Source organism: Epinephelus moara, chromosome 17 (genome assembly GCF_006386435.1).
Source record: "Epinephelus moara isolate mb chromosome 17, YSFRI_EMoa_1.0, whole genome shotgun sequence".
Classification (NCBI taxonomy): domain Eukaryota; kingdom Metazoa; phylum Chordata; class Actinopteri; order Perciformes; family Serranidae; genus Epinephelus; species Epinephelus moara.
This window is the reverse complement of record NC_065522.1, coordinates 32,290,978-32,302,793: the sequence shown is the minus strand read 5'-3', so window position 1 is coordinate 32,302,793 and position 11,816 is coordinate 32,290,978. Positions and strand designations below refer to the sequence as shown.

Below are 11,816 nucleotides of genomic sequence, written 5' to 3'. Positions count from 1 at the left end.
AACGTGTGCTCAGTCCACAAGATTGTGGAAATGAAGGACTTACAGCGACTTTGTTTAGAACTTTTAACGCAGTCGGACTATGTTTACGAGCACAAGAGTTCAGCGAGCCACCGAAGGACCGTCCTGCAGATTTACTATTGGTTCTGCAAAGTAGGGAGTTTTTTTAAACTCTGAAATTGTATCCGCCCATCTAAACACAAAATCAGGGAGAAAGACATCAGTTTGGTTAAGCAAAGTGTCTAAAGACTGACTTGTGAGTCTAGTTACTACGGTACCAGCTAATGGGGATCCTTAATAAACTAAACTAAACTAAGCCACCGACACCCCAAACGTTTATCATTTTTATAAACATACAACATAAGAGAGAAAGTTTAGAAACGATGCTCGGTGGTGACATCAGCCATGACGTCATCATACTGTCCCTCATCATCCTCGTTTGGTGGGGACGTCATCGTGGAAACAGCCTGGTTCCTTCCTGCAGAGTTAAGTATTAATATTAATGTTATATGTATTGAAACATTGATTCATCAGGTCAACATTTGTCAATACTTCATTCATCAGAACTAACAACATTCACATCAGTCTCAGCTAACGTTAGCATGCTAACAGGTATGACCTGCATTAGCATGTTAGCCTGCTGATGGTTGGCTCAGTAGTAAAGAGCTGTTAGCATGGCTGCAGACTGTCATTAGCAGGTCAGTGTTACCTGTCGGTCTGCGTCGGTATTCACACACCATAAGGAAGGTGGAAACTAAGTATGGTAAGGTCACCACTAGGTGGCGTATCACCCCCCACCAAAACTGGATGGACTCTTCAGTGGATGGAGCTGCATCGTAGCGATCTGGAAAAACAAACACATCTGTTCCATATGCTACAGGAAAAGTCAGCGAAAATTAATTTCAGTCAACAGTGTTTTGTTTAGTTCAATCACTAATGTGAATATTTACATTAAAACCACATCTAATGTCACAGTTTATATATAATGGGACATCACCTACATATTATTTAATTTATTGATTAAATAAAACAGGTGACTAGGTAGGTAGGTTTATTTTGACAACAATTAAAAAACATACATGAGTAACTGCAGATCAGTTTCATATACATCAATTAAAAATCGTCAAGGATTAAAATACACAATAAAGCCCAAAGGCTTATTTCCATTGTGGTCCTCGATGACAATAAAAGCTGGCAATTGTGTCAATGACAGGCAAGAGTGGCATAGTTAAAAACAAACAACCCCCTAAAAACATGTGATTTAAAAAAAAAAAAATTTTTTTTTATTGGAACCAGAAAGCACAGAATCTTCAATTAGTCAGCCATTTCCTAAGATTGAATTTAAAATTTCTCTCATTTAAGATTAATTTGAGAGAAACGGGAAGATCACACCACAGGCAAGCTGCAGTGTATGAAAAGGTTTTCCCGAACTTAGTTTTAAACTTCAAGGGAACAAAATTTGTTTGGCTGCCTCTGGTATTGTGAGAGTGTGTAGCTCTCACTGGATTAAAAAGGTCAGCAAGGTAGGGAGGTGCATTTTTAAAAGCTATTTTGTGGGCAATGCCCATTTTAATCTGCACCACCCTTTTTTCCACATTTAAGAAATTAATCGTTTTGAAATGGACTGAATCCAAATGAGTGCTGGGATGCAGCTTCAAAACAACTCTAATTAACTTGTTTTGAGCAGTCTGCAGTTTGTTTTGAAGAGACTGTGCAGTGCCACTATACCAGAAGGTGGCAGCATAGTCAAAGTGGCATAGTGCTAATGCTCCAGCCAAGGTTTTTAAAGTTGCTGAATCCAGTATATTTGCATTTCTTGCCAGAAATTTTCTTCTGTTGGTAATCTTATTGTGTGCTTTCATGGCCATATCCTCTCCTGACAAAATATTATCTATAACACATCCAAGGTAGTAAACTTTTGTTTTTGCCGTAATTACTGACTGCCCAAATTTTACCTCAAAATTGGGTGAAATTCTCAATTTTGGTCTAGTTCCGAAGAGAATGAACTCAGTCTTTCCAAGGTGAAGAGAAAGCCTATTATTGGAGAGCCACCCCGCTACTGACTGAGTTTTATAAGATGAAAATGAGACTTCAAATAAAGATATAATCATGTTAATTTATAAAGCACATTTAAAACAAGAGTTGACCAAAGTTCTGTAAAATAAAATGATTGAAAATTGAAATGAAATTTTAAATGCCCTGACAAAAGTTTCGGATGCAGCTTGCAAACTACACAACGTGAGGTCCTATTTATTTTTAGATGTGCAACAATTTCGGACAAAAAACAGACTCAGTGTGCGAAGGCCTCAAGACTGATTAATAACGGTAAACATCTTCATTCAGTGTTTTTACTGGTTTCAATCAGCTGGTCTGTTCTATTGGAGAGGAGGAGACCTCTGTGGATAATTCAGCTCCTGATAAAAAAAACCCTCCTGAACAATGAAGACTGAAAGAAATCTGTCCAGCAGCAGTTTTTAGCTGGTTGAAATCTGCAGTTTACAGCTAGACGCCACCAAATCCCCCTAAATCTGACACACTTCACCGTTAAAGGAAGAGGGAACAGAAACAGGAACACAAAAACATAAACTCAGCAAGGTGACACCTGACTGTCATTCTCACTTTCATTTTACATTGCTGTAATTTCTACAATGAAACTTTAATGTCTTTCAAACCGTCACAACTTTCTCACCTCTGACAAACAGCTGGCTGACCCGAGACTCTCCAACACCGTTGATGTCACACTTGTAGAGGCCTCCATCAGATATGGAAACATTATGGTTGGTCATGTGACCTGTGGGCTCAGTCCTGATGAAGGAGCCATCTTTGTAGAAATCAGCTGAGAGGTTGGAGGATCTATCTGCTCTGCAGATCAGAGTGACATTGTCTCCCTCCGTCACAGGGAGGACAGGAATCTGCAGGATCGCCTGTGTGTCTGAACATAGATGGAAAAATGTGTTTGTATGAACCTCTCTGATTCATACTCGGTTTCTTTTTTATCGCTCCTACCTGGGACGATGGTGATGTCCAGAGAGTTGCTCCGCTGCTTTGTAGGAGACGCACACCAGTAGGTGGCGCTGTCGGTCTGCTTGGCTCTCTGGATGTCACAGCCAGAGGAGGTGAGATCCCCCCATGTCCCTCCACAGCTGGAGATCTTGCCATCGGAGGTTGTGGACCTGATGATCTTCCAGCCCTGAGAGCTGCTGTTGTCCCCGCAGCTCAGAGACAGGCTCTTATACTCAAACATCTGAGACGAGTCAGGAGACACTGTGAGCAGGACCGGCTCAGAATCATCTGGGGACACAAACATCAGAGTTAGTGTGCGTTCAGCTGCACTTCCTCTGCTGTCCTCTAGATACTACGTCATTACTACAGTTACCACCACGTGAACCAGTCAGGTTACAGTTACAGTTTACATCCATGTTTATCCAGACACACATGAAGCCATGACTCATATGAAGCCATGACTCACATGAAGCCATGACTCACATGAAGCCATGACACTTAACAGTGCTTCAGATGTTAAAGTCCCAAACATGGATGCTTCACACACAGAAGATCTATACAATCAGCACAGTTTCAAGATTAGAGTCACCAATTCAGTATCTGACCAAATGTCTCCCCTTCTGTTCCTTAGATATGACGTTAAAACATGATGATGTCACAGTCAAGCTGATCTTTGACCTTTTGACCTTCATTATTTTATCCTGTTAGACATTTGTGTCAAGTTTGGTCAGAATTAGTGGATGAAGTCTACCGGACTCAAATTCCTTGTATGTACACACGTACTTGGCGAATAAAGCTGATTCTGATTCTGATTCTGGTTATGGCCGTTTGTGCCAATTTTATGGAAATTCCTTTGAGGCCCTTCACTGCCAAATTCTAATGAGTTCATTGTTAAATCCCAAGTGGACATTTGGCCAAATTTGAAGGTATTACTACAAGGTGTTGTTCAGATATCACCTCCATGAGAATGAGATGGCCGCAAGGGCATAGTGACCTTGACCTTATACCACCAAATTGTAATCAGTTCATCGTTGAGTTCAAGTGGACATTTGTGCCAAATTTGAAGAAACTGCCTCACAGTGTTTTTGAGATATCGCCTCCATGAGAAAGAGATAGATGCAAGGTCATAGTGATTTTGACCACCAAAATGTAACCAGTTCATCACTGGGTCAATGCTGATATTTGTAGGTACAAACATTGTAAGTACAAACTGGATACGATGGAGAAAACAGCTGATGCACCAGACTGGTTTAACAGAAATAAAACTTAGAGATGAAAATATAAAAGTATAAAAAAGACATAAAGTGAACAAAGTGAGTGAAATGACTGGAGGTCTTCACCTTTCATCAGCAGCCAGCTGTGTGGAGACTCATCACTGCCGATTTTACAGCTGTAGTTGCCTTCATGAGACTCACTGAAATGGTAGATGGTCATGTGACCATGTGGCCCATCATGGATTAAGGAGCCATCTTTATAGAAGACAGCGGGGAGGTTGGAGGACTTGTTTGTTCTACATCTCAGGCTGACATCATCTCCCTCCATCACAGGGAGGACGGGACTCTGCAGGATCACTTTTTGATCTGAACACAGAGACAAACTTCATCAGCACTGACTCCACAGTCTGATGTGAACACACAGAAACATGTTTGATCACTGGCTGTGAAATCTGTGAATATAAAAGACTGACAAAAGGTATGCGCCATGACAGTGCGATTATGACACTGCACAAACGATTTATTTTGAAACACACTGGGTTGGTTGCCAATATGATTTAGTAAGTCACTGCTGTTTCTAGCAGCTTATTAGGCACCAAACGTGGGTGTTCTGTAGTGACATCTTGCTGTGTTTCCACCAAACGTGGGTGTTCTGTAGTGACATCTTGCTGTGTTTCCAGCTGATTTTAATGCACCAAACAATGTTTTGTAGCAACACGTCACTGTTTTTCCGGCAGCTTTTTAGGCACGGAATGGTGTTTTATAGCGATCTGTCCTTGTTTTTTGAGCAGGTTTTAGGGATCAAACGTGAGTGTTTTGTAGCGACTGGTCACTATTCTTTCAGCGGCATTTTAGGCACCAAATGTGGGCATTTTGTAGCAACCAGTCGCTGTTTTTATAGCAGCTTTTTAGGCACAGAACGGTGTTTCATATTGATCCATCTCTGTTTTTTGAGCAGGTTTTAGAAATCAAACGTGAGTGTTTTGTAGCGACTGGTCACTATTCTTTCAGCGGCATTTTAGGCACCAAATGTAGGTGTTTTGTGTCAGTATATTGCTGTGTCTCCAGTAGATTTTCTGTTAGGCACCCTTACGTGGGTGTTTTGTAATGAATTTTCTATGTTTTTTGAGCGGGTTTTAGGCTCCAAACGTGGTTGCTTTGCAGTGACATGCTGCTGTTCATCCAGCAGCTTTTAAGGCTCTAAGCATGGGTGTTTGGTAGCAACCAGTCGCTGTTTTTATAGCAGCTTTTTAGGCACCGAATGGTGTTTTATAGCAATCTGTCTCTGTTTTTTGAGCAGGTTTTAGGAATCAAACGTGAGTGTTTTGTAGCAACTGGTCACTATTCTTTCAGCAGCATTTTCGGCACAAAATGTGGGCATTTTGTAGCAACCAGTCGCTGTTTTTATAGCAGCTTTTTAGGCACAAAATGTGGGTATTTTTTCAGCAACGTCTTTTCTGGTGACTGGGTTGTATTTGTTTGCAGCAGTCATACAGGTAGCACGTGTATCATGTCGATGCGAAATCTACGTTTGCATCAAAAAGTGTTATGAAAGAGGAAGAAGAGGAAGTATGTGTGTGACTTGTCCAGAGGGCACACTATGATGTCATTCTATGGATCTTACCAGTGACAGTGATGTTGACGGTGTTGCTGCTGTCTCTGTATTTAGATTGACACCAGTACACTCCGCTGTCGGACACTTTGGCCGTCTCCATGATGCAGGCGGTGGGAGTCTGTTTGCCCCAGCCGAATCCACACTGAGACATCTTTAACCTGGGAACACATTACTTCAGTTTATTAATCATTTACACGTGTGGAGTTTGATTATTAACAAAAAAGCGTCAGTGCTGCACGTTGGCACTTTTTGGTGAAACATTGCACCTCAACACCAAATTGTTAAAACCGAACTGAGCAGCTCAACATTAGTTAGTTCTAACATGCCCTCCCTTCTCTTGCATTAAAACAAACCTTTGCATACAGGTCAAGTCCTCAACTAAAACTGTGAGCTAATATTCCTGACGGTGGCGCTGCAGCAACTGTCATGATTCATTATGAATTAGTCATACATGCTGCAAATGTGCAATTTTCACCAAATGTAGCCTGAAATTAGCAGATTCTTCAAGCTGAATAAAACTATTAAATCCATAACTGTTTTTCTCAAAATCTGAAAAAACTAATCAAACACCTTTCCTCCCACATTTGTCACTCAATCAACACTAAATTATCTACACAGCATCTTCCGAGAGTCCTCCACTAAATATCCAGCCAGGTTTTTGAAATATCAAAAATTAAGCCCACAGTGCATCTAAACATTTGTGTTAACAGCGACTGCAAATTCCCGCTGAATAAATCTAAAATGTTTTTGAAAAAAGGATAAAATTTTGGTAATTTCCGCAATTTTATCCCAAAAACAGAATTTTAGACAATACTTTGAATTCCATCCTCATGTAGACCACCACAGTCAATGGAAATAAGAACATCTTTTTAGTAAGCGTTGATCTTTGTAAAAAATAAAACACGACACGCCCATGTTGTCTAAATAAAGCACAACAGTTCTCAGAATTTTTGACACTAGTTTGAAATCTTCCTCCACACACAACCTTGTTAACTGTTGAAGTCACAGTGTGAAGACTGTGGTTTCTCACTTGGCAGGAAACTCAATGAGTTCAGGACTTAGTGTCTAAGGTTTTGAGTTTGTGTTGTGTCACAGAGCTGCAATTTGTGTTCATCTTTTTATTAACTGTGACCATGGTCTTCCCCGAACTTCAACCATACTGCTCCATGAACAGATTTTTTTTTTTTAAATCTTGTGATTAAATGTAATTCATGGTTTCATAGAAGCACCAAACGTTCATGTTCTCATCGTGCAGCTGTAAATTTCTGTGAGTTAGTGTGAACCAGAGAACGACAGTGACTCCTGCGCCCAGTAATCACCCACAAAATCAAGGGCTGGATCAAAGCTGATAGCAGAGGTCTCATTTTTCAGATTTTTATTAGCTGTAGTATAAGATGGAGGAAGACTCCCCACTACTGGGACAAGAAGCCCCCGAGCTCAAAACGAACAATCTAGCTAAATAAAATGAACTTAAATCCAACCCTGAATCATTAATGGATTATCTAGAAGCATCGTAACCTCTCAGGCGAATGTCTTCCTCCGGCATGCTAGCTAAAAACTTGTGAAAAATGTTGGCTAATTCTTTATAGCTAGCAAAGCTAACAACTGCTAGCTAGCATCCTCCAGTTAGCTAATATACAAAATTAATTTACCCAACCCAGTATAAAGGGAAACTTCACTCTGTGGCGTTTGTTTTATTAAAGTTAGCAACCATTGTGTTATTGTTAATGTAACGTTAGCTCAGCAGCTAAAGACCAGTAAAATTCAACAGTTTGAATAATAACAGTAAGACTGACCAGCACTTTGTCATCATTACATAAGTAGATAGTTCCACAGCATTAAATGTAATTCCAATTTTAAATGTAACGATTAGTATAATGATAAAAAAGATTTTTAAGTAACACTATTGTAGCTGTGTTCACATAAGCTAAATGCTAAACCTGTACTGAGCAACAGGAAAGTTGTTTCATTTTCCTGATGCAGATGATTTTTTATTCATTTTCATTTTATAATTTTTCAAACGCTCTCCGCTTACAAACCTAAAAAACAATTTGTGCAGTAATCATCAGGAATACGATGAACCTTGATTCATCCTGAGGGAAACTTTTGTGCAGCAGCTGCAGTGCAAAGTAGGAAAGAGCAACACATTCTCACCCCAACCCGTCAAATACTGACGCTTGGTCAGTGGCCCTAAATGTTAAACTATGATCCTCTGGGTGACCCTCAAGCGTCAGTGCTGGACGTTCTGGGACAGTGCGTCAATTTACGCTTGTTACATGCATCGTGTCTTTTCAAAATAAAGTTAGAACAAAGGAAAAAAAATATTTTCAGATTTACTTCCGTAGGTTTGGGCATCAGAAGCACTCTGTAAGGTTTAGAAAAAAACATCAAAATAGTAACCTTGTTCCTGACGTAATGTAAAGTCATGAAACATATGTCAACACGTCAGTAGCGTAGCATGCTACACATCGTAGCATCAAAATATTAGTTATTAAAATAACTTGTTGACTTTTGGTTTCATATGGAACACGAACAGCAGGTCTGTCCGGAGTCTGTTTGACCCATCCACCGTCCCGCCCGTCCTGTGCAGACTTTATCGCTCTTTATTCTAATCCAGTTGCTTGGAGTCTCAAAACACGCTGCCACCTGACGCATTACATACCACCACTAAAAGGTGCCTCTGTGCCTCGGTATCTGACGCCAAAGGCCAATGACGAAGTGCCAGTAGTGTCGGGTTGGAAACAGTGCAAATAAAACCAAATACAAACAATAAAGATGATCAGTAAGGTGCAAACCCAAAAAAGTGTACTGGATTCAATAAAACACATGGAAAGCCACATCCTTTAGGAATGATGATATTTGTGGTGTAAACTCACGGTTCTGTTGAGTATCTCCAAACCGACCATTTACCAGAGCTCACATGATCACAGCCCAAAGACACTTCTCCATACTCAAAGAACTGAGACCAGCCGGGAGTGACGGTCACTGAGACTGGGAGGGAGACAGAGACAGACATACTGTATTAGTTTACTTTCCACCACAGAGGTTCAGACAAAGAGACTCACAAGCTACCTCGTCAGACAGTTACAGTCGGGGTCAAAGATGTTGCAGGTTCAACGAACAAATAAAGAAAATAAAACCAGGCAGAGAGGTCAGAAACTGTCAGGATTTTGTTTCCCAAACCACAGAATGGACTCGAGATGTGAAAGTTCAGGGCCCACACATATGAACATTCATACGTCACATCTCACAGGCGGCATTTAGAAAACAAGGATGTGTGCACCTCACAGACTCCAGACCAGCGTACACATGGTTTTCTATTCTAGTCTGAGGGTGAGACTGTGAGGTGCAGTCATCAAAACAGAAAGACAGAAACTAAATAATAAAACATTTGACTACATTTGCTGAAGACCTTTCTCTGTGGCCTTAATAAAGCCATTATTATATTGTAATAAACTGTTAATAAAAGCACAGTCCCTTTTTATTCAGGTTCTTTGGATGTATAAAACTGGGTTGTTTGCAACATTAACGTGAGTTAGCTGCTTAGATCCTGCATACAAATATAAACGTTTAAACTTTTGTCACTATGGAGATTCTACTCATTAATTAGATTCTGCACACTTCAATCAGTCAATCATTCAGTTCATTTCACTGAAACCAGGAGCACCAAAAAATACAACAATTCATAAATTAATATTAAATTGGTGAAATCTCTTTATGCCATATACATATATAGTTTGTGATGTTTCAGGGCGTAGAAACAACAAGAAAATAAACACTAATGACATAAAGCTGTCACCAGACAAATGAGAGAAACAGACAGGCAAAAGCAAAACTAGGAAACTGGCTGAGGTGAAACAATGTACAAAGAAAAAACACGATAAACTGAAAAACTGAACTGAGAACTGGGAATCATACCATATAGTTTGCTGTGTGTCAAATGCAGAATTATGCAGTTTTGAACACATCATAAATAAACAAGGGGCGCAGGGAGATAATGAAGGACAGGTGAAACAGATCAGACAATCACTGAGGCAGGAAAACACACAAAATAATATTAATAAACCTACATAATAAAGCAGGAAACAGACTTAACATGAATGAATGACATTAAACAATGAAGAACACAAACAGGGAACACAAAACCCAGAAAACAAAGACTTACTCTGCCCACCAGTCCACCCTGTGGTTATATGACTCCACCCACCAGCCCACCCTGTGGTTATATGACTCCGCCCACCAGCCCACCCTGTGGTTATATGACTCCGACCCTGTGGTTATATGACTCCGCCCACCAGCCCACCCTGTGGTTATATGACTCCGCCCACCCTACGCTGTAGCCTGACGTGCACCTCCCCAGAAATGTAACTCCACGTCACAGTGACGCAGACCTCCTGTCTGTCTCTGTAAGTTGAAACCATTTCCCTCAGTGGAAACAAAGCTTTGATTTACTTTAATTTCACAGATAAGAAACAATAAATTGTGAAGACAATAAAGCCTCCACACACTGTGTGTGATTTATCCTGGCTGAAATATGAGCAGAGGAAATCTCTGCTAGCTGCTAGGCTAATTTATACAATGTAAAATGCCATAGGCTTGTGCTAATAACGTTAGCATGTTGTATTTGTGGGGAAAATGTGTCCAGATAAAGACAAGTGTTTGTCTGTGAATGCTGCGAGTTATAGTGAAGCTGATTTGTGTTTGAAACTGTCTCTATTAAGCCATGTTTAATGTGTGTTTAATGTGTGTTTTGAATCAACTAAACTTTACAGCACTTCACAGAAACCTCCCCCGCCAACTAGTGTTTGGAGGTGTAACTGCAGAGTGACACAGACACACCACTGCACAAGTATAAATGCTCACAACAGCATAGGTCATGTGCGTAGGGTCTGCCGCACAAGTATAAATCCGCCTTGAGTGGACATTTGTGCCAAATTTGAAATTATTCCCTCAAGGTGTTCTTGCAATATTGTGTTCAGGAGAAAAGGATGGACATACGTACGTACAGACGTGCGTACTACATAAACGCATGGTTTTGATGTGTTTGTTAAAAAGACTGATGCTGTCGTACTGCTTGTAAGGACGAAGGTCTCTTTGCAACAAGTCTTCAGACAGACAGGAAGCCGTGAGCATGAGGCGGTGGGCAACAAACGCACATCAAAGGTCATCACGTCTTTTTAGATTTTACGGAGTATATAGACCTGAAGACGCTAGAGCAATGATTAAAGTGCACTTTAACAAACACTTCAATCACACTCTAAAAAATCCAACACACACACACACACACACACACACATACACACAAGGCTTGAAACCTACCTCGACTGTGGACAGACATCCGGCAGACACACAGCACTGAAAGAACAGTCACAGTCAGATCAGAGTGTGCACCAAGTCACACACTTAAATATTCCACTTCAGAAATTCAGTTTTTGTTAAAATGTTTTATAACTTCACAGATCACAATTAAATTATTAAGCATCTCGATTTCCGTCTAATTAACCTGTAATTTTACTTTCTTTTCTTTCTGATGACAATAAATCATCTAAAAAAGCATGAACTGATGAATCCTCTTGGATAAGAGGTGAAACGTCTTCTAAGACAAAACTAAGTCCAGTTGCGTTGGATTCAATTGCCTTAAGAAATCATCTTAACTGAAGGTTTCTGTACTTACAGGTGCAGAGCAGAGCTGCCTTCATGATGTCTGCAGGCTGAAGCTTCACTTGACCGACTGGCAGAAAATGTGGTGACAACATCCTGTTAACGATGAACCACAGGGGGGGTGGGAGGAGGATGTGAGAACTACACACAGCAGAGTGGAAACCAGCATATATTCTTTCTTTCCTTTTCAAGTATTGACGTTTACTTTATGTATGAAAAATAAGACAAGATAAAATAAGATAATCCTTTATCTGTCCCACAGCAGGGAAGTTTGCAAAGTTGTATGTTTTCATCTTTCACTGTCAGCTGTTGTAAAGATCTGTTGC

General features: G+C 40.3%; 1 protein-coding gene across 1 annotated transcript; it reads right to left on the bottom strand.

Moving 5' to 3' along the window:
• Window positions 1-11,540, bottom strand: LOC126404317 (Fc receptor-like protein 5). The gene is made up of 9 exons (XM_050067477.1): window positions 11,504-11,540; window positions 11,149-11,184; window positions 8,706-8,820; window positions 5,839-5,987; window positions 4,341-4,580; window positions 3,004-3,288; window positions 2,687-2,929; window positions 707-841; window positions 1-475 (listed from the first exon to the last, which is right to left on the bottom strand). Exons 1-9 carry the CDS (start codon window positions 11,526-11,528, stop codon window positions 372-374), a joined length of 1,332 nt encoding a protein of 443 aa, XP_049923434.1. The 5' UTR covers window positions 11,529-11,540; the 3' UTR covers window positions 1-371.
• Between the last annotated feature and the right edge of the window lie 276 nt (window positions 11,541-11,816).

Bases quoted from the DNA above. Each gene is read 5' to 3' on its own strand.
- LOC126404317 (XM_050067477.1), bottom strand. From the start codon at position 11,528: ATGAAGGCAGCTCTGCTCTGCACCT. The intron at 8,821-11,148 runs GTAGGTTTCAAG...TCTCCCTCCCAG, and splicing joins GATGTCTGTCCACAGTCGAG to TCTCAGTGACCGTCACTCCC. The intron at 476-706 runs GTAACACTGACC...TTAACTCTGCAG, and splicing joins ATACCGACGCAGACCGACAG to GAAGGAACCAGGCTGTTTCC.